At 34.9% G+C, this 23,853-nt stretch overlaps 1 protein-coding gene across 50 annotated transcripts in view; it reads left to right on the plus strand.

Moving 5' to 3' along the window:
- LOC106879639 (TNF receptor-associated factor 2) overlaps positions 1 to 23,499 on the plus strand; it is a 56,110-nt gene extending 32,611 nt beyond the window's left edge. For all 50 annotated transcript variants that reach the window (XM_089350129.1, XM_089350059.1, XM_052966105.2 and 47 more), the window contains 5 exons: positions 872 to 962; positions 3,285 to 3,389; positions 17,326 to 17,403; positions 18,962 to 19,024; positions 21,611 to 23,499. In XM_089350129.1, the coding sequence (XP_089206255.1) occupies positions 872 to 962; positions 3,285 to 3,389; positions 17,326 to 17,403; positions 18,962 to 19,024; positions 21,611 to 22,345 (1,072 nt within the window). In that variant the 3' untranslated portion in view covers positions 22,346 to 23,499. The remainder of the gene's footprint in view (positions 1 to 871; positions 963 to 3,284; positions 3,390 to 17,325; positions 17,404 to 18,961; positions 19,025 to 21,610) is intronic.
- Positions 23,500 to 23,853: the final 354 nt, after the last annotated feature.

The raw sequence follows: 23,853 nt of genomic DNA on the forward strand, positions 1-23,853 counted from the left end.
CCAGTGAAGCACAAATTTCAAGCCTTGTGCCTATAGTAGAAAGGATATTATTATGGCACGTAAAAACACCACTTGAGCGTGGCCATTGCCAGTACCGCCTGACTGGCCCTCGTGCTGGTGGCACGTAAAAGCACCCACTACACTCTCGGAGTGGTTGGCATTAGGAAGGGCATCCAGCTGTAGAAACTCTGCCAGATCAGATTGGAGCCTGGTGCAGCCATCTGGTTCACCAGTCCTCAGTCAAATCGTCCAACCCATGCTAGCATGGAAAGCGGACGTTAAACGATGATGATGACTGAGAGGACAAATATTCCAGTCGTTATTAAGGCAAATTCTAGTGAGAGGTTCAAAGTGAATCTTAGTTACATGAAAAATAAAATGTCCCAGAAAGTTCTTCGTGCATTTTGTCAATAAAATCAAGCAGAAGTTGGTTTTTGAAGCTACCCAACAATTTATCAGGGCAGCCACTAAATATTATTGGTTGAAATAATGGGGAAAAGTGTGTCTACCAGCCTATATAGGCAGTTTAGCATTTGCAGCTATTACAATACCGAATATGGTATTAAGTATTGTATTATTTTCTAAAAACAATGCCATAATCTATACCAAAATGTTGAGAATCAATTACTAGAAGATATGACCTATTGTACAAGTAAAACAAAATACATATTTGGTATTCAAAATTGGGTATTAGGGTCAGTTTGGCAGATTATTATTCAGTACTTGTCTACCAGACTTTAGTATTGGAATTTGAAGAATTGTATATTCATAAGGCCTTTTAATGACATCTCATATAGAACAACTCTCTTGACATGGGTTCATTTGTCTGAAGACACATCTTGTGGAATTTATTTTATTTTCTGTCTTACAGGGATAGCATCTGTGAAAAATGTCTGGAAGATGTGTCAAATGAATCTGATTCCATTGATCCCACTATCAGTATGCTGATTTCCAAAAACGAGGTATGTCTTTATAATTTTTGTATTCGTCTTGATATTAGTTATCAGGACAGTGAAACTGATCAAAACAGAACATTTCTAGATTAAATACTTTACATTATTTTGCGTTCCATGTTCCAAGTTTAAATCTAAACAGTTGACTTTGCTCTTCAATAAAGGTCAGTCATATGCAGTGGTTGATATATTTGTATCCCCTCTGTACAAAAATTGGTCTTTTGGCTTAGTAAGAACCCAACGTTGAAAATTTATCCTTATCTTTCTCTGAAATATATTTTTTCTTTATACTTAAAAAATATTAAAATTTCTTTGTTTCTAAGATACTGACTGGGCTACTGAACAATGAATGAACAGATGAAACTTTGTGGAAACCTTTTTATGTTGTCTTAGATAAAATCCAATTTGGAAAAAGTTTATACTAGAATTAATAGAGATTACCACTTGAAAGTAATATCAACATGATATGTGTTAATGCTCCTCTCATAACTTGTTGCTTGTATTAGGTTTAAATTACATTTAAGAGAAAAAAAAGATTGACTTTGTACCTTGAAATGATTTTGAGAGAAATAAATTTGTTAAAGATTATGGAAATTAACAATTGAATGACTAGTGATAGGAAGGTTGTCCAATTAAACAAATTCCATAGCCTCAGCTTCCTTTAAAAGTTTAAATATTATTTTTGTGAATATCAAAAATTCGTAGAGCTAGTATTTTACTGATTTCTTTAGCATTTACCAGATAAGAGACAAATAGCTCCCTTGTTTAAATGCTAGTCTAACACAAGAAAGCTTCCCTGAAGTTCTGATACCTAATCTTGACAGCTAAGGGAAGGATATAGAAAAAATATTTTAGCCCAAATTTGAAACAAAATTACATGAATTTAAGCTCAAAGCAAGAATTGGCAATCCAGTACCTCAGCTTTTATAATACACACTGGATTTTAGTACTTTTACTAAAACATGTTTTTCGGAATATTGAGCTAACACTACTATCGTAATAACTCAATACCATAACCTTATTTTGCACTGTATTGTTAATAAAATAAATTATTTGGTATATTTGTGATGTTACAAATTATAGCATATGCAAATCAGCTTTTCTTTTTATTGTTTTTTTTTTTATCATCATCATCATCATCATCGTTTAGCGTCCGCTTTCCATGCTAGCATGGGTTGGACGATTTGACTGAGGACTGGTGAAACCGGATGGCAACACCAGGCTCCAGTCTGATTTGGCAGAGTTTCTACAGCTGGATGCCCTTCCTAACGCCAACCACTCAGAGAGTGTAGTGGGTGCTTTTACGTGTCACCCGCACGAAAACGGCCACGCTTGAAATGGTGTCTTTTATGTGCCACCCGCACAAGCCAGTCCAGGGGCACTGGCAACGATCTCGCTCGAAAATCCTACAGGAGCCAGTCAGGCGGTACTGGCAACGGCCACGCTCAAAATGGTGCATCTCATGTGCCACCCGCACAAGAGCCAGTCCAGGGGCACTGGCAACGATCTTACTTGGCTTGCCGGGTCTTCTCACGCACAGCACATTTCCAAAGGTCTCGGTCAGTAATCGCCTCGGTGAGGCCCAATGTACGAAGGTCTTGCCTCACCACCTCAGCCCAGGTCTTCCTGGGCCTACCTCTTCCACAGGTTCCCTCAACTGTTAGGGTGTGGCACTTTTTCACGCAGCTATCCTCATCCATTCTCACCACATGTCCATACCAGCGCAATCGTCTCTCTTGCACGCCACAACTGATGCTTCTAATGTTCAGCTTTTCTCTCAAGATACTTACACTCTGACGGGTATTCACATTGACATTACACATCCAACGGAGCATACTGGCTTCATTCCTTGCGAGCTTACGTATGTCCTCAGCAGTTACAGCCCATGTTTCACTGCCATGTAGCATGGTTGTTCGTACGCATGCGTCATACAGTCTGCCTTTTACTCTGAGTGAGAGTCCCTTTGTCGCCAGCAGGGGTAAGAGCTCTCTAAACTTTGCCCAGGCTATTCTTATTCTAGCAGCTACACTTTCAGCACACCCACCCCCACTACTAACTTGGTCGCCCAGATAGCGGAAGCTATCGACTACCTCTAGTTTTTCACCCTGGAATGAGATAGAAGTTGTTTCCTGTTTGTTTACAGTCTTTATTGCACCTGAACATCTGCCACAAACAAAAACTAACTTGCTAGTTAACCTGCCTTTGATGTTGCTGCACCTCTTATGTGTCCATAGCTTGCACCGAAATAAATAAATTCCCAAAGTTCTTTAATTTATTGATTTATCATTTAGACATGGCTTTTTTAAAAGAGTTATGCCATTTTACTTGCAGCAACCATATACTCCTGATTATTACCTTCGGAAAGAACTTGACAAACACCCTGCTCAGTGTTTATATCCAGGGTGTTCATGGAAAGGCAAATTCAAGGATTATAAAGTAAGTTTATTATTAAATTTCAACTCCTTGCCTATAATTCATTCTTTAATTCACAGATTAATTCACTCACCTCTTCTCATCTTGTGCTAATTTCAGGAATTATTATTATTATTATTATTATTGTCCTCTCCTTTAAGGTGACAAGCTGGCAGAATCATAAGCACAAGCATTTTGTCTGTCTTTACATTCTGAGTTCAAATTTTGCCATGGTTGACTTTCTCTTTCATCCTTTCAGAGTTAATAAAATAAGTACCAGTTGAACACTTTTAATTAATATTCACACCACTTTCATTTATTTGTTTTTTGTTGCCACGTAAACATGCCACTACAATTGTGTTTGTATTTTGTTGTGTTAGTGGATATGTTTTTTTCCAGAAATGATGTAGTTTTCCATTGCTCCGTATACTTCATTGTCATCATTTAATGTCCGCTTTCCATGCTGTCATGGGTTGAACAATTTGAGGGCTAGCGAGCCAGAAGGCTGCACCAGGCTCCAATCTGATCTGGCAAAGTTTCTACAGCTGGATACCCTTCCTAATGCCAACCACTCCAAGAATGTAGTGGGTGCTTTTACATGCCACAAGCACGAGGGCCAGTCAGGCGGTACTGGCATCGGCCATGCTCAAATGGTACTTTTTACATGCCACCTGCACAGGAACCAGCCCGGTAGCACTGGCAACGACCACACTCGACTGGTGTTTTTTATGTGCCACCAACACAGGGGCCAGTCAGGCGATGCTGGCAATGATCACGCTTGAATGGTGCTTTTTACGTTCCACTGGCATGGGTGCCAATCAGGCAGTACTGTCATCAGCCACGACAACGATTTCACTTGCCTTGACAAGTCTTCACAAGCATAGTTTATTGTCCAATGATTGAAGGATACTCTTAAATAGGCTGATTATACAACACTGGCATAGGCCACGGTTATGGTCTCACTTGGCTTGCCGGATCTTCTCAAGCACAGCATATCTCCAAAGGTCTCGGTCACTTGTCATTGCCTCGGTGAGGCCTAATGTTTGAAGGTCGTGCTATATTTCTTATTACATGAACTGTCAGGCCATTAATTCCAGTCTATCCTCTGCTTTTTGTTTTTTTTTTTGTCATTGATTTGTTAACCCTTCTATTACCATATTTCTGAAATACACTGCATATTTCAATGAATTTTGAAAATCATGAAGAATTTATTAAGCTAGTACTTACAACATAAATCAACATGAAATTTGCATGCAAGGTTTTAATTTAGATCATTATAAAGCAGGAAGCATTTAACACAGAACCAAGAACAGTCTCAAACAGATTGGTATCAAAAGGATTAAATATTTAATTTTCACCAATAGCATTGTTTCTTTGGATATGTTTCAGCTATGGTTTTGTTTCTGCAGTCCCCTTCTGTTTACCACTCCTTTATAAAAACCAGTACTTCACTATCTTCCTCCCTATCGTCAACATAACAAATTTCAAGAATTAGATTTTCTTCTTAAGTGCCACAGCACTAAAAACCTATTACATACATTCATTATATTCCCATTTTATCAAAATTGAACTTGTGTTTAATTATAATAAAGAAATTATTATTACGCTATAAGATCTATTGGACTAGAGTTAAATCTGGTTTTGACTGGGGATTTGTTTTGCCTAACAGTTTATTCAAAACTAAATTCATAATTTAACTTAAATCATAGTAAACAACTCTCCTTATCAAGAAATGTTCCATTGTTATTGTTAAAATTTTAAAACAAAAGAATTAGCATGTGTGTGTGTGTGTATTTCTTCTTTGGCTGTCAATCATAAGTCGACATTGACTGTTCTTGTGCAGTAATCATCTGGCCAGCTTGTATGTGGGTTACATGGCCTGCTCTTGATTTGCAGCAGATGTCATCATGTATATATTTAGTGTGTATATGTGGGTGTATGTGTATATATATATATTTTGTGTGTGTGTGTGTGTGTGTATATATATATATATATATATATATATTGTGTGAGGGGGGGGGGGGGGGTTATTGGCATTTGATTTTCTCCTACCTCCCTCAAAACTACTATTTTCTTCAGTCTTATTTCTTTTAATGCTTTGTTATACTTAATGTTTAACTTAGGAAAATATTTCAAAACCACAATTTCTTTTCATTTCTACGAAAGTATGTTTCATACTTATGTTATAAATTATAACTATATCTCTTTTTATGGTGATTTAGTAATGTTGGAAAAGAGACCTAATTAATAGTCCAGCTTCAGTCAAAACTTAAAACTTATCATTCTCCCTAGTTTTGCCTAAGTCTATTGAGCCAAGCAATTATTAGTTTTTCGACATTGTCACTTTGAAATTAATTTTATGCTTTGAAGATATATATTTTTAGAGATTTGCTTGTTAATTATTTTAATTGTACGGCTTGCGTACAATTGGAGCAAGCGAAAGCGAAATCGTGATGGCACCTGTACCACTGGAGCACTAAGAGCACCGTCCGAGTGTGATCGTTGCCAGTGCCGCTGGACTGGCTTCTGTGCAGGTGGCACGTAAAATACACCATTTCGAGTGTGGCCAATGCCAGTACCGCCTGACTGGCCTTCGTGCTGGTGGTATATAAAAGCACCCACTACACTCTTGGGGTGGTTGGCATTAGGAAGGGCATCCAGCTGTAGAAACTCTACCAAATCAGATTGGAGCCTGGTGTAGCCACCTGCTCCACCAGTCCTCAGTCAAATCGTCCAACCCATGCTAGCATGGAAAGCGAACATTAAACGACGATGATGATGATGATGAGTCTTCTTGATCCCTAACTTTTATATTTGTGTGTATTATAAATTTGATTTTGGCTAGGACTTTGTTTTGTATAATAGTTAATTCAAAACTAAAATCATGATAATTTAACTTTAATCTTAGTAAACAATTCTCCCTATCAAGAAATGTCCCGTTGTTACTCTTAAAATTTCTTTAAAATACAGAAACTAGCATATGTGTGTATATATTTCATGCACAATTGTAACATTATACTTCACTCCTTTACAAAAACCAGTACTTCACCATCATCCTCCCTATCCTCAACATAACCAGGTCATCTTCATGACTAGAAAGTACTGTATATCACAACTACTATTAATAATAACCATCTACAAAGCTTAGCTGAAACCTACAAGTTGCTATTCCTATATTTGGAATGCTGCTGCTGCTACACACCACAGATATCCTAGACTAGATTCAAAGAAAAGCCATCCAACTGATTGGGATGTGATTAAACACCAGCACAATCTGACCTCTGGTCCACATATGCTGTCTCTTTTCTATCTTTCTACTGCTTCTATAATTGCCTCTGCTCCTTGGAGCTGGCTGGGCTCATGTCATTTCCTTTCAGGCATCCCCTTTACTCACTCTTCTTTTGTCACTATATTGTGTCCACCGTACCAGACCACATACTAACTTCTATGCTCAGTCCTTCCCTTCAATATCAGCCTCTATAATTCCACTGCTATGTGAGATTATATCTACAGCCATCAACTCCAAATTTTCCAAGAAGAATGCTAACTATATCTATGTTCCCATCTTGGAGAACCTGTGATGATCATTATATATAGTCCAGTTCCTTTCCCTATGCCAAACCAGTAAATAAAAGAAAAATAATTATGTCTATAACTTTTTTAATGATGCTGAAGCATCTTTGCATGTTCTTGGAAAACTTTGGCTAACCAGCTTTGATATTTATCTTGAATTCCTTCAAGTATTTTCCTGTTGTTTTGAATTGTCTGAAAGTAATTCATTACATTCCTTTTCATTTTCATCACATCCAATGTTGAAGGACCAACTTATTAGGACTTGTTGATTTCATGCTCTATATTAATGAGGTCTTTTTCACATGTCAGTTCTCAGGTTGCTAGACATACCAATCTAATCTAACTCGTTCAATACACTCATCTCTCTTCCTTCCATCATCCCTTTTGAACCTTACCATCCACTTGAGATTCCATTCAAAATCCTGTGTCCTATTATTCCTTCGAATTACATTTTCTTCAGGGCTGTGGAATTGGTGTCGGAAACTACTAAGGGATAGTTGGAGTTGGAGTTGGTAAAATTGATTCCAACTCACAATATCTTTATTCTTTAATATAAACTAATTATAACATATAGGCCTACTCAAAGTACAAGTGTATGCATATGCTTTATGGGATATGTAGACCACAATCATTTAATTACATAAAGAGATGTCGGAATCGGAGTCACCAATAATACAGGAGTTGGAGTAAAGTTTTTTGTTTCGACTGCACAGCCCTGATTTTCTTAAACTTTGTTTTCAGCATCTGATTAGTAACGATTCCTTTTGAAAGCCAAGTGCAGATTTCAGAACTTACTATTTTAATTGTTGAAAGGAAGTGGAAGGCTCTTTCTTAACTATATTCTTTTTTTTTTTCTCGTTCAAATAAAAACACATTTTAGTACATCCCTGTAAGTTGACAAAACTTGCTCACTAAGATCATATGGAGTACCAAATATTGGGCATTCTGGCTTATGGGTCATCACTTAATGCAAACAACATTAAATTTGACACAATCATTAATTTTAATACAATGGCCTAAAGTCAAGGTATAAAGCAGAAAACTTCATACACGTACGATGTACGTCTACATGCAACAACTATTGCAGTGGTTCACACTCCCATTCTCTTTATAGTCAATGCAGAACCTCAAGATATTAGTCAGTTGGATTGAAACTTGGTATGCAACCTCTTTTACTGTTTTGCATTCTGCTATGCAGAAATTTGTATTCGTTAGGACTTATAATCCATGAAATCCAAAATTCGACCAAGGATAGTGATTTTTAAAATTTGCAATTGCATTGTGGAGCCTGAAAAAAATATTTAATTACAAAGTTCTTTATATACCTTTCTTTTAACCCTAATTCACAACAAAATATCAATTCTTGGTTACCAATTTCAAAAGATGCATTTTTCACTCCACCCCACTGTCTACATCTATTTTTCAACCCTTTAGCATTCAGATTATTCTGTTAAATGTTCTGTTTATTTATTCACATTGGTTTAAGTTAATTATGCATTACCTCCTAGCTTTCAGATTTCAATGATGTGATTGTTTAGTTTTAGAATGACATTGTAGGATAGGTCACCCTAAGATGTTTCTCATAAAAAAGAAGCTACTTCTTAGAGATTTTAAATTCTTTTTGATACATTTACTTTATATCTACATTTTAATATTTCTTGTATTTGTTGTCTGACATGATTAAAAGAAAATTATTTAAAAGAAGTCTATAAACTAGTCTTCTGTATTCATGTATCTATAGTTGCTTTGCAAACTTCTTTTCTCCCCATGTAAGAACAGTGCAATATTCACTTGTGATTTGCAAACCTTCAACACAAATGTCTTTTGCACATTTAATTTTTTTTGTTAAAATTTCATCTTTATGCGTGTCTTCATTTCACATCCATTTCTTGATGCTGATATGAGCTGGATAGGTTGTTATGGTCCAAGTTAGAGCTTAAATGCCCACCTGGATAGATTGGAGAGCCTGTCTTGCTCACACATTTCATATTGTGGCTTGGTTTCTGTGATTAGATCCCTTCCTGTTGCCAGCCCTTTACATATATTTTCTTATTTTGCTTAGGCTCAGCAATACTAATTAATATCAATTAGTGAATGACAAGAGAACAGGTGTAACATAATCACCTTCATTAGTTTACAGCTGTTTCTGCTGTAAGAAGTAGTGCACTCAGAACTGAGTGCTTGTGCAACATCTTATCACTTCCTTGAAGCTTTTACAACAAAGGGTGTTTATTTCAGAAATCATTTAAATACATAGGATGTTGCACTGCTTCTTAAAACTGAAATGGCTGTAAGTTAATAAAGGTGATTATGTAACTCCTGTTTTCTTGTCATTCATTTATATATACAGGGTGCTGTGAATATATTGTCGTCTAAAAATATCATGAAATACTAAAGGGTAAATTTATTCAATAAGATCACCATTGGCTTCATTCACAGCCTCCAGACGACTTCGGAATCTCCTGCAACTCTTCTGGACAGTCTCCTTGTTTAAGTTGGTGAATGCTGCTATAATCCTTACCTTCAGTTCATCTTTGGTGTTACAAGGAGTTTTATTGGCCTCTCACTCAACTACGCTTCATACATAATAATCAAAGGGTTTGCAGTCTGTGGGATTAGGTGGCCAGATGTTAGGGATGATGTGGTCGCAGAAATTGTCTGACAGCCATGACTGGGTTCTGCTTGTGTGGCATGGTGCAGAGTCCTGTTGCCAAGCACAAGCTCTTCTGGCAGCCACCCTCTTGACTCAGGGCAGCACTACCTCTTCCAGGCACTTGATTTAGGCCTCCGTGTAGAGTCTGAGGCCATGTGGGAAGACAAATGGAGGCATAACATCACCATCACTAGTGATCACTCCAACCACCATGATGTTGACTGGATGTTTGATTTTTATCACTCTTGGTACATGTTTTGGGGACACGGCAAGCCAACAGTTGTTCTATGTGTTCACCATCTGTTTATATCAGGGCTTCTGGCATGAATGCCAAGCAGTACAGCATGTCGTTTCCAGATTTCTGGCTGAGTGAATTGCGACATTGTACTGTTTTCCTCGCAGATGGTGCCCAACTGACCCTACTATACCGTGTAGTCAACAAAATCAAAAGCAAACAACGCGCATGCACAAAATTAAAAATATAAAATGGCACCAATTTACCCATTGCAGCCTGTATATATCTATAAATATATAAAGCACTTGTTTAGCTCTAGCTCAGCTCTGATTGAGCTGACCTATGATTAAAGGCCTTGACCATCCATGTTTCCTTTGAAAGCATAGTGCTTCCAGAATTATAAGTGTCCTTCCATTTTTAAGACAGCAGGTATGATTTGAAGGAAATTTGGCTGCTATTCCTAGCAATTATATAGAGGGCATGTTGATTGCTTAATTTATTTCACCATACTGAAAAACTTGTGTTTAAAGAAATTAATGGAGAGCACCAGACAAGCTTGTGAGATGCCTGTTCTCAACCATTTCACTTTGACCACTTTATTTTCTTGAAAATTACTTTACTTGTGTCCTGTTTTTTCTACCTTGAAGATTATTGGTTTTTCGTCCCTGTAAGAAATTATTTTGTGGACTGGTATGCACAACAGGAAGTCAAATTGAAGTTCCAACTACACATTATCTTTGTTTTCTATCTTCTTTTTTGTAAATAATTATTAGTAGTATACTACAATTGATTTGAAGGACTATAATTCTTTCTCCAAACAAAACTGCCCTGTACCCTGTTAAATAAGATCTTTAACACATGACATACAGTATCGAGAATTAATGCTTGCTCTAAATGTTATAGAATTGATTGTCTTCAGAGTGTTCATACTCTTCTTCCGGTAGCTGTAAGTTCTGATTTACATTTGCCTTAATAATACATTATCATTCTGTTAGCTGGCTGAGACTGTTGACACATCTCACTCACTGTGGTTTTTTATCCCTTGAATTTTTTAAAACACTCCATCACCATCTTTTAACAAATGTTTTCCATGTTGGTGTGAGTTGGACAGTTCAACGGGAGCTGGTAAGCGAAAGTACTGCACTAAGCACCAATGTCTGCATGGTTTCTATGATTGAATGCCCTTCCTAATGCCAACTGCTTTACAGAGTGTATTGGGTGCTATTTATCTGGTACTGGCACTAATGAGGTCTCCAAGTAAGTTACAAGACAAGATCTCCCAACTGGGGGTGAGGAATAGTATTGAAGGAGGTCGTTCTATACCAGGTGATCAGAGATTAAAGTATAATAGATGGACATGAACAGATGTCTTACTTTAAGGGAGAGATGTGGTTATCCTGTTGGAAAAGTGGATGTTGGTGGAGATGTGTCAGGCATACCCTCAAGTTATACAGGAAATTGAATATAAGTGGTATGGATGGGCAAGTGATGTTTGCAGAAGCATGAAAGAGGCATGGCAGATTAACAGTTACATGTTAATGTTATGAAACCTTACTCTAATTAAAATATCAGGTCATCCCATAAGTTCTGTCTGAATTTTGAATAAAGAAAACAAGTGATCAAATGTTATATTTAATTGAAATTTAATCATCAATGTACTTTCCCTGATTATCTATGACTTCCTTCCATCTATTTACAAGTTTTTTAATCCCATCAATGTAAAACTCTTTTGGTTTCAAAGCAAAGAACTCTGAAATGTCAGTTTCGACCTCCTCCTGGCTTGCGAAAGTTATGTCCTCCAAATGATTCTGTAAACTACGAAACAAATGGTAGTCTGATTTGACTGCTCCTGTCAAACTGTCCAACCCATGCCAGCATAGAAAAATGGATGGATGTTAAATAATAATGATAATGAGTAAATGCCATTTAATTTGAAAATGTCTAAACTGAATGACCTTGAATATTTTAAATTCATTCCTTCAACAATCATTGACAGAAGACAAAGAAAACAGTATCAGCTTATGTAGAGGTTACAATTTCACAGAGTAAAAATTTAATGCAACATGGTATGCTCTGAAAACTACGTTGTTGGTAACTTATCCAAGGCAGTGGGTCAGAACCAATACACATTTCAATTTGCATACACCTTTCAATTCAATACTTCTTTGCAGACTATGTTCTTCATGTAAGTTCTCCCTCTTCTTTCCCCTTGTTTGTCAATGTTGATGGCTTTAACTCTCACATCAGATAATTTGCAAGTCCTTGAGAATGCAACATATAGCTGTCCATGGCTGAATACGCGTTCAAGCAAGAACAACCCCACTTTATCAAATAACTGCCCTTGTAGTTTGTTGATAGTCATTGCAAATGACAGGCAAACGGGAAACTAGTTTCTTTCTAAAGTGAATGGCAACTTTGGGATGTGCATGCATTAAGTAATATGTGATAAAAAAAAATTTAGTCTAATCAAAAAAAAAAAAAACTTTTCACTATGCACTCACCATTGCCACCTCCACCACCACCACCACTATCATCATCTCTCTTTCTCTGCCTTTCTTTAATCTCGCCATCCAAACATCACCCCTCTGCTAAAATTATATTCCTAACTCTCCTCTATATCATTACCTTCAACTAACTTTTTTAACCAAGTAATAAATATTATGTTCCCCCTACCATGTCATGGATGCTTCTCTCTCCCTAATTTTCTTTCGCTCTTTTTCTCTAATCATGTGAAAGCATTACCAACAGGCTAAGTAACATAATAACAACTGGAATTATTGTCTGGGTTGATGACATAATGCTATAAGTAAGTTTTAAACTCTTGACTATGTAATTAAAAGTTCAACACCTAAAGTGACCACCCCTGTGTTTTTTTTTTAAAAAAAGAATCATCTGGTTGAGCTTTCTTGGATTAATCTTTCATTGGCTAATAATATCTACGCTTTGCAAACTTGGTGATCCTGGCCGTTTACTGTGTTGTATGGGTAGTACTATTGGCCAGTGGATGACTCTTTCACATAAAATTACACATCTATCATACTGCTTCCCATGGCTTCACCTGTAATCCCAGACTAAGTGGTTATCAGGTGCTATCCCTTACCGAAAGACAACTCCTGTTAAGTCTAGGAAAACGTATTTCCATACTTGCCTCTAATCCTGTTATCTAGAGGCCATTCTCCTATCAGTTACCTTGGGGTCAGAGAGGAGTTCTCTCTCCTGATCCAATTAAAAAAAAAATTAAATTTTTTTTTTTTATGGATAAGCTGTAACTGAGATATATCTCTGAATGATGTACAACATCACCTAGCTAGAAGATAGCTAGCTTTCACATTAAAGCCTCAGGTGGTATTTGGATAGGTATTGTTCCTAAAATCACCAATTAACCCTTTTGGTACAAATCCTTCTGAAACCACACCCTAGTTCTCTGATACAAATTTTTTGTTTCAAAAAAATCTTATTGAAAACCTACTAAATATCATGTAAATTTATTTACACTCCAAATACCAGCTAAAGACTGATAAAGTCATTTTATTAAATTCTTTATAATTTTCAAAATATATTAAAATAAAGGCAGTGTATTTCAACAGAAGTGTAGCGAGAAAAGAATTAGTTCTTTAACCCATTCACTACCACATTTCTAATGAAATACTGCCTTTGTTTCAATTAATTTTGAAAATAACGAATTTAGTAAAATGACTTTGATGTTATTAATTTGGTGTTTAGAACAGTGGTTCCCAAACTTTTTAGAGATGCGACCCACTTAACTCTACTGGGTTAAAAACTATTTATATTAAATTTGAAACAAAACGTTTTATAACTGTTTCAACGTCTCCATACCCTATGGGCAGGTATTAACTCTAATACAAAACCTCCAAGCAGTAACTGTTATCGGCTCGATCAGTGTTGTACTGCGCCTAGTTAAAGTTCTTTATAAATAGGTAAAAACAGACTTTTCCTTTTTACGATTATGTACGAATAAATAACTTCAGAAAATGACCACCTCTGATTTGTTAACTTCGTGAAAAAAGCCTACTGCTTGATAAAACAACCAGTCTGGTATTGAAAACATGAGTCTTGAACTATCTCAATAGACAGCAGTTAATCAAAGCTAATGCATAATTTTATAACTTTTTGCGACCCACTAGGATTCCGTTCGCGACCCATCCGTGGGTCAAGACTATAGTTTGGGAACCACTGGTTTAGAACATAAATTAATATGAAGTTTTGATGGAAAGTTTTCATGTAGATCACTTAAAAACAAGAAGTTTGTGTCATGGACCCAGATTTGCAAACTCAAGTTTGCTGGTATCAAAAGGTTAATATTCAAATTGACTTGATAAGACAGCTTTCTCTTCAAACTTACCATATTCTGTTTGCAGAAAAATCCCTATATTTTGATGAGCTTCATAATTTTCATGTTTTTTGTTTTTGTTTTTTTTTCTTTGTACTTTTAGCTTGCCAAATCTTAGAATAAAAAACACCTTGTGATAAGTAATGAAAATTTAGCTTAGCTGCATCATCATATGTCTGCTTTCCATGCTGGCATGGGTTGAACAGATCATTATGGTTCTAGTCTTCTACAAACCAGATGGTACCAGCACTAGAGAGGTTATCATGTCCTTAGTTGGACTAAAAGATCCTCTTGTTCCTGCATTGTTTGTTTATTTGCCTGCAACTTTATAATGCGTACTGAGTGTATTTTCTTGTGAGAGCAACACTAACGAGGTTGCCTTGTTCCCTGAAAGGTTAAAGGATACCTTACTGTTCTATGTTGTATCCATTCAATTGTGATAGCTGCATGTTTGCTGATGAGAGATAGGTGTCAATGACAAAACACCTGGTGAAGAAGGAATGATAGCTAGCTGTACAAAAAGGTAATAGTGTATCAGTTAGTAACAAATCAGATTTAATTTCTCAATATACAAGCATCATGAGAGAGAGAGATAGAGTTACGGCGATCAGGTTAGTGATATGGGTTCAATACAGAAAAGTTGCTTATTACATCTCTTATTACATGACATGAGCAGCATGGTACTGTGAATAGGAGAAAGGGCAAGAGAGATAAGAGGCTTCTCTATCACAGATAAATGAGACTATTCAATTGTAATTAAAACCAAAATTTGCAGGTTCACACTACTTAAACTGCTATGAGAAATCAACCAATCACAAAAGGCAAAATAAAAAAGAAAAGATCTCACTTTGCAGGAGATTGTTCCCCCCTATTGCTTAACTTTCCCTTCAGCTGTAATAATTTCTGAAACAGTAATTAAGTCTTTGAGTCAGAGGGAAAGAAAATTTGGTAATTAGATTGATAATGCCGACCAAAAGACATTAGTAATATAGATTCAAAATAGAATTTGTAACCAAAATCTAGGTTTCAAGATATATCTCACAGATCTCTGGATGTCATCAATAATGTTTCTTGAGTTTGGTGGGGTGGTCAGGTTTTTAACGTCGGAGGGCAGAGCATCTCATCCAGTTGACCCACCAGAAGTTGATCAAGTCCTCACTGGCATCCCAGTAGCAACAAAGCACTGATCTGCCCACTTTATCCAAAGCCAATTAGTGGCCTTCTCTGCACCTTCAGCAATGGAAGTTATGACCCTCCTCTCTGCTGTACCAATCAGAGCTTTGCAGAATGAATGCACCTACAAAACCCCTGCAGCCCACCGTAGTTGGTTTGCAACATGCCTTCTAATCCCATTTTCTGCACTGCTCTACCAGCCTCTGGTATATGGCAAGTTTCCTCTCGTGAGCTTCCATGTGTTCCTCCCAGGGCACAGTCAGTCTTCACGTGGCCACCTAACCTAAAACCCTACTGATGACCATTTTCTATACTCAGGTGTCATAGCCAATATTTGTAATTAGAACAATATTTGTAATCAGAACAATATTTTCATTATTGCTAACAATTCTAACATATACAAAATTTCCAAATATTTCAATGTTCTTGTATGACTGACTATGCTAATTCTAAAGCTTACACTATCCCTTCCATTTTATTTTTCACGTTATTTTCATTTTTTTCTCTCAGTGGCTCTCTATGCTGATAGGAAACATTCTCAATGCGCCTAAAAAAAATTACCTTCTTTTCGCTATTTGATTTTTCTTTTATTCTTTTACTTGTTTTAGTCATTTGACTGGCCATGCTGGAGCACCACCTTGAAGGGTTTTAGTTGAACAAATCAACCCCAGGACTTATTTCTGAAGCCTAGTATTAATTCTTTTAGTCTGTTTTGCTGAACTGCTGAGTTACTAGGACGTAAACGCACCAACACTGATTGTCAAGTGGTGATAGGGGACAAACACAGACAGGCTTGTTTCAGTTTCCGTCTACCAAATCCATTCACAAGGCTTTGGGCGACTCAAGGCTATAGTAGAAGACAATCCCAAGGTGTCACACAGTGGGACTGGACATGGAACTGTGTGGTTAGGAAACAAGATTCTTATCACACAGCCATGCTTGTGCCTTTATGTATTAATTTAATTATTAATAGTGATTCTAATGTATGCAAATTCTCCAAATATTTCAATGTCTATGAATGGTAGTCTCTTTAATGCCAGTGACATAATAAAATCCACCCAATCCACACTATGGTGTGTTTGGTGATATGAAAGCCAGCTAACTATAAAAGCCATGCCAAAGAAGAAGGAATAAAGGTGACATAGGGTAGTGGGGACTCTTAGTCTTGCTGGAGACAACTTCTCTAGTGTTAAGAGTACAAAAACTGCACCTTATCTGCTGTAGAATTCTTGGTATGATGACAGGCCCCTTAAAAACCATGCAGAAATATTGTTTTCTACTCTAGGCACAAGGCCCGAAATTTTGGGGGCAGGGGGCCAGTCGATTAGATCGACCCCAGTATGCAACTAGTACTTAATTTATCAACCCCAAAAGGTTGAAAGGCAAAGTTGACCTCAGTGGAATTTGAACTCAGAATGTAAAGACTGACAAAATACTGCTGAGCATTTCGCCTGGCATGCTAACGTTTCTGCCAGCTTGCCACCATGCAGAAATATTAACACAGTAACAAAGATAGTGAACAAGTGACAAGACACTGCGTGACCTATCCAACCCACACCAACATTGGAAAAAATGGACATGATAGTTAAAACGATGTTCAAAATAAACCTTTAATGTTGCTTTATTTGTAAATATTTTAAGATATAGTTTATACACGATTTTAAAATGTAGAAGGTTGGTTAGTATGTTGCCTGTTTTTGTTTTTTTGTTTTTTTTTCATAGAACAAAGCTTTCTTTATGTTATGTGTTGTCTCTTTCATCTATTAAGTGGTCTCAGTCCTCCCCATTCAATGCTACACATGGGGAAATAGATGCTAAAGTATTATGGAACAATTCACAGGTTGTTAAAACATACAATGTTGCAAGGAATTTTTTTTTTTTTTTTTTTTTTTTTTTTGTGTCAAATGCTTTTGTTTCAGATCTGAATAGATGTTGAAATATTATTTACTTATTGGTATGACTTTTGTTCTTGTAGCAGCAGCACAGCAGAAACTGTGAGTGGAGACCAGAAGTATGCGATAGATGTTTCGAAGGGAAGATTCCTATGTGTGAAGTAAGTAAAGAAAATTGTAATGGTGCAATGAATTTTTTTTTTTTTTTAACTTGTTTCAATGCAGTTTAATCCCTGTTGTTGTCAAATATCAAACTAGACAACTTTATACTCATCAGTTTGCTGTCTGAGTTCAATTCATACAAGCTAGTGTGGTTTGATTCAGATTGTAGAAAATCAGGAAATAGTTTACATTTAAATTGATAATACTAATGCAAAGCTGGTACAAGATGCATAACACAGCTTGCTTTCCATAAACTTGTCTGGATTTTCATATCATTGTTTCCATTGCCATGTTGTCACTACTTTGTTTCACAGACAGTTGTCCATTGCTCTTCTTAATTCCAAGGGAAATCATAATTATGACAATGTTTTCAGTCACACAACTTAACAAAATTTCATATTAATTTGTAAATTATGTTTACCAGGTTCAGTTCTTAATGTTTAATTTCTTCATTATTCCACTCTATTATTTCATTCTGCATTCAATATTCTTCCCTTTTATATTCAGTTCTACTCTGTTATAGTATAATATTGCTAAATTTATGTATAAGAAAGAGCTCATATTTCTATGAAATATTTGTCTAGGTTCACTAAGCATATGCATGATCACATTTGAATTTGAAGATTATTTTTAAAAGTATTGCTTTGGACTTATGCAGGTTTTAGATATATTTAATATGTATATAAAGAGATAGTTATATATCCTAGGGAGAAATCAAAATGAAATTCATAACAAATAATTTTCTTATTCATGCAAATGTATAAACCTTAAAAAATCTCTAAATCAGTGATTCCTTTGGATTTACTGTCCTGTTGTTAAACTTATCACTTATTTACCTTGTTTATAAAATAAGATTCTAGTCTAAAATTAACCCAACTTTTGGATATACTCTAGGCATATGGCATTGTGGTTAGAGTGTTAGACTCACTGTCATAAGGTTGTAGATTTAGCTGAAAATAAGTACCAGTTAAGTACTATGCAGCCTTCTCCAACCATCATATCCTTGATGTCCAACTGGGTCAAAAGTGAGAAGGCCAAGATGGTGTCTCTGTCTACTCAAGACCAAATAAACACTTAAAACAATTATTTATACATGCTGCCAAGTCATACTTGCTTCAAGGTGGTGGGTGTGGTTTTTGTCTCCTAACATAGAGTAGAAAAATAACATATATTCTACTAAATAAAATATTAGATTCATTAAGATATAATGAGACAAAGAGTTGAGGCTATTCTTACACTTCTAATTTTCGGATCATAAATAGCATTATGTTGTTTTTTATGTGCATTTGTTAATTTAAAATTAACGAAAGTATTTAACTTTCAAAATCTCTGATTCATTATGAAGAATGGTCTTTAAAAAATATCTACCCCTTGCACATATGGAAATGTATGTGTGAAAAATGAATCTGACTTAAAATTACTGTGATAAAAGTATAAATATATTATCTTGGCATTTTAGTAACATGACCGAATTGAAGGAGCAACAATATCGTATGTGTTATTTAATTATGATGCATAGCTGTCATTAACTTTAACTTCATTTTACGTATTTACTAGATGGAGAACCATAAGAAAGATTGCCCCTATCCTGTTGATTGTCCTCTTAACTGCGGTGTAAAGGTTTGTATAGTTTACATTTATGATTGTCATATAACACAGATTTATCATTTTAACTAGCATTTACATACAATGTAATGAAGCATTCAAACTGCTTTTTAACTTTATAGATTGTATTGTAAATACACACTCTATAGGTTGCAATTATATTTTCAAAGTTTGTTTTGTTTTCCTTTACCATTATTTTGATTCTTCTGTCACTCTGCTGATAAAGTTGCTTTCTTTGGCTTCTGACAGAATTACAAACTAGTGCACAAATTTCTCATTTTTATTGTATAATTTCTGAGGTTGCATAATTTTAAAATCCAGAATGTATGAGGACATGTAACATGAAATGAAATTTTTACATATCTTGTGTTGTGTATCATAAATATATTTAAGTAATATTTCCACTAATATGATATAGATTTGTAAAGCATGATATTTAAATTGATAATTGTTTAACTCAACTTCTTTTGTCAAAAGATTTTTGGGAGACATTTTGTTTAAAATATTGGGTTAGTGCATAACTAATGACCTTTTTTTTATTCTAAATTTATTCAAAAATAATACACCAAAATAAAATAAAACAGTTGTTAATTATGCACCAACCCAATATAATACCCACCATTTGAGAAAACAGTGCACTTATTAAAAATCTGAGATGTGTAAGTTAAATAACAAAATAATAAAGATGGAGAGCTTCTTAGAATGCAAAAAGAGAAAGTTTAGTAACCTTTATATATTCCAGGCTTTCTTTACTCCATTCATTTCTGATAATGGGCCTTTGTGTCTAAAATATAAAAGTTACTAAACTTTCCCTTTTAGCATTGTAAGACACTGTCTGTCTTCCTTATTTTGTTATTTTACCTCTGTATCACAATGCTTCAAGCAAACTACAATAGTTTTCCTTCGTATATATATATATATATATATAATATAATATAAACTGAAGGAACAGAAGAGAGCCTTCAATTTATTTAATCCTTGTTGTGAATCTTTTTCTTCCTTTTATTAATTACACATTAACTTATTGAAGTAAAACACCAAACGTGTACATATTGTCGAAACTCTGTCTGTTGTATACCTATAGAAATTGTGTGATTTACAATTCATGTGACATGGTTTATATTTGCCACTGCAAGCACATTTGTTCATTGGTTTTCATACTGTTCCAGTTATTTTGGGTCAAAAATAGAAGAAAAGAAATTCTTCATTATTATCATAATGAATTTTTTCTTTTTCCTCATTACTTCAAATGAGGGAATTTAAATCAAGAGATAAACACTTAAAACAATTATTATACATATATTCCTTTAAATCAAGAGATCTAGTCTGCAGCTCCTCTTTTATATTCTATTGTACCTTCAGTTTTATTTATCAAAGAAGGCTATGTCCTTAATACATTTTTAATTCTTAAATGAATCTGCTGCTTGATTAAAAATGTATGAAAGCTTGATGCAACATTGAGATCAAGGAATTCATACTTCAATTTACATTGCAATTATTTTATTTCATAACATTTTTATATATAAACTGAAGAGGTAAAAAGACTGAATTAGAACAAAATAGTTTTAGTAATAAGTGATGCTTACATTCTGCAGACATAAGTGTTTTTGTGTAGATAGATGGCTGTGTACATGTATATTGTGTGTGTATAGATGCATGCATATAGAAATGTGTTTACACTAATTTGACATTTAAATGTTTTCTTAAAGCATCACTTATAAAATAAACCTTTGACATCACTTATCCTATATTATTGTGACCTTATTTTACTGATGCAAGTACAGCTGAATGAGTAAAAAATTTGCTTTGCAATAATTATGAGGTCCTGGGTTCAATACCACTGTGTGACATCTTGGGCCAGTGCATATATGTATAAAGATGTAGTCATTTCCAAGTGGTTTTAGAATTTTACAATCATGAGAACACGGGTGCGTTCCCATTGCATAGCATATTGATTGGGCAAATGTTTTTCTACCATAGCATCAAGTCATATGAAACCTTGTGAGTAGAACTGGGTAAAAAGAGCTTGAAAGCCTTGTCACACACAATTACATTAATTCTGCTTAAGAATTGAATTAAAGGAATATTAACCCTTTCGTTACCAACCCGGCTGAAACCGGCTTTAGCTCTGAGTACAAATGTCTTGTTTTCATAAGTTTTGATTTGAAATCTTCTACCAAACATTAGTAACAATTTATGTTCTTAACACTAGTTTAATGATAACCAAGTTATTCTACTAAATTCTTTGTTATAATTAAAGTAATTGAATGAAGCACAGAGCATCTCAAAATAACTACAGTAATAAAAGGGGTTAAAGGTATAAGTGTCTGTGGAATATTAAGCCACTTGCACTGTAATTCAGTGAATAGAGGGTTGTGTTGATCAAACAATTGAGAAATATTCATTGTTGAAATTGGCAAAAACCATTTAGTTCTATTAAACAATTATTTTATTCATGAAACAAAGCAACTCATTTATTCTTCTTGTGATTTGATTATCACATAAAATATTTCTAATGTTTAATTCTGTTTCTGTTTTGCAGTTATATTAATACATTACCATACCTTTTATACTATTTGTATCTTTTTCATTTTTACACAGATTTCCTCAAAATTAGTATCAAACCATCTTCTTGAACAGCTTGAAGAACACATGTTGATTTTAAAAAAGAATATAGAAAAATGCAAGAATAATTCTGGAAACAGTGAAATGGGGTGTCAAAAATTTGAAAAGAATTTTCTTAAAATTGACAAATTAGTTGGAGTTTTCCAGTCTGATTTAAAAAAATTAACTAGCACAATTCAACCACTTCTCTCTTTGAAAGAACCACTACTTGAAAACATTCCTAGTTATGATGGAACATTTATTTGGAAATTAGACGACTTTGAAAAACGGCGTAAAGATGCAGTAAAAGGAACATGTCCTAGTTTATATTCAACCCCATTCTACACTAGCAAGTACGGTTACAAGATGTGTCTTAGACTCTACCTAAATGGCGATGGCATGGGGAAAGGAAAATATATATCACTTTTTTTTGTTGTCATGCGAGGCTCATATGATGCACTTCTGGCGTGGCCTTTTCAACAAAAGGTTTCATTAATGATGCTGGATCAATCAGGAACAAAGCATGTTATTGACAGCTTCCGACCTGATGCTAAAAGTACTTCATTTCAACGTCCAGAAAACAAGATGAATATTGCAAGTGGCTGTCCTTTGTTCCTGTCACTCGATAAGCTTAACTCTCCAAATACATATGTGAAAAGTAATACAGCTTTCTTCAAAGTAGTTGTTGATACTACAGGACTAGAACGAATGCCAGTCAACTTTACCCCTTAATTATTTATATTAATCTTTATTTCTAGAGAGTGGTTATGCTTGGTTTTAGTGGGGAGGCACATGCCTCCCTACCGTTTGTGTCCATTTGCAATCATCGTAATTCCTTATAATGCATTGAAATTTAGAAAAACCGATATTGGTTTTATTGTATAAAATGGCTATTTTTTTACTTGATGACTTGTTAATTATTGAATATTGTTTATTGAATATAAATTTGTAAAAATACACAAACCTTTCATGGATCAAACAATTACAACCAAAATCTATATCATTTAAGCCTGTATATATATTTGTTTTTGGAAAGTGGGTGGAGCGACATGCTTCCGCGGAAATAAAAACAAAACCCTCTCCCCAAAAACAGTATTTTTTTGACTTTACTATTCATAGTATGCTGGCTGACTATTGTTCCCTCTTTGCTGGTTTTGATGTTTGTACCAAACCTTTTGAATTGGCTGCCAAATTTCTCTCCATCACTGCACGCAATTAAAAGGTTTTTACATTACATTTTTTTTTTTTTCCCCAACCAACACTGCTTTTATTCTGACATAAAGCTAATAAATTATTTCTGATATGCTGCTGCCACCAGTAGCTGGACATCATGTTGCTTTTCATCAGTTGCATTGGAAATAACGAAATAAAATGCTGAAGTAGTTTGCCAAAAGTCAACTATCAAATTCTAAATTTAGTTTGGTTTCTTTAAATAAAAGGTGAGCGCAAGAGAGCACAAGTGCGAGAAAGAGAAAGCAAGAAAGAAAATATCATGCTCCAGTCACAAGTAAAAATGGGAGTTGATGGAACTTAAGTTAATAGTTTTTGAAGTGACTGTAAAGCTGCTGCTGCTGCTGTTGCCATAGATACCTACTACAAAGATAAATATTTCATCTTTTAATTATAACTTATTCTATGATTATAACTGTACACATTCATTTGTAATTTCTAGACATTTCTGTTGAAATACCTTTCTCCAAATCATTTTCCATTTGTTGAGTATATAAGACCATGCCTAGACCAAGAACTCAGTAATTCCACACATGAAATTACACTGGATATTCACCTTCCAACAGCCTCTAAACAAAACCTTTCTTTTTTTTTTTTTTTTTTTAAATTAGCAGCTCACTAGCTTATTTCTTAATAAATGCACTTTAATCTATTAATATTGGGTTTTTTTTTCTCTAATTTACTGCTATATGCTTGATTAATATGTATAAAAGAGTGTATATGTGAGGTGTTTTGTTTCCTTGTGTTGTTCTTAGTTCTGTTACACACTTGTTGCATGTTGTGTTCAATGCCAGTAACATTATTATTATTATAGAGAGAAGCTCAAGTTTAAGATAAAAAATGTTGGAAAAGAAATATACTATTATCAAATGGGTTTAGTTAAGCCTTCTAGTCTGTTATTTGTTGGTCTTTTTAATTGGCATTATATGTATAAACTCTTATCATATCTTATCTTGTATCCCAAATAATGACTAGGTGGTTTTTCCCCTTAATTTCTTAATAGTTATTGC

Source organism: Octopus bimaculoides, chromosome 1 (genome assembly GCF_046866305.1).
Source record: "Octopus bimaculoides isolate indiv1 chromosome 1, ASM4686630v1, whole genome shotgun sequence".
In the NCBI taxonomy this organism is placed as follows: domain Eukaryota; kingdom Metazoa; phylum Mollusca; class Cephalopoda; order Octopoda; family Octopodidae; genus Octopus; species Octopus bimaculoides.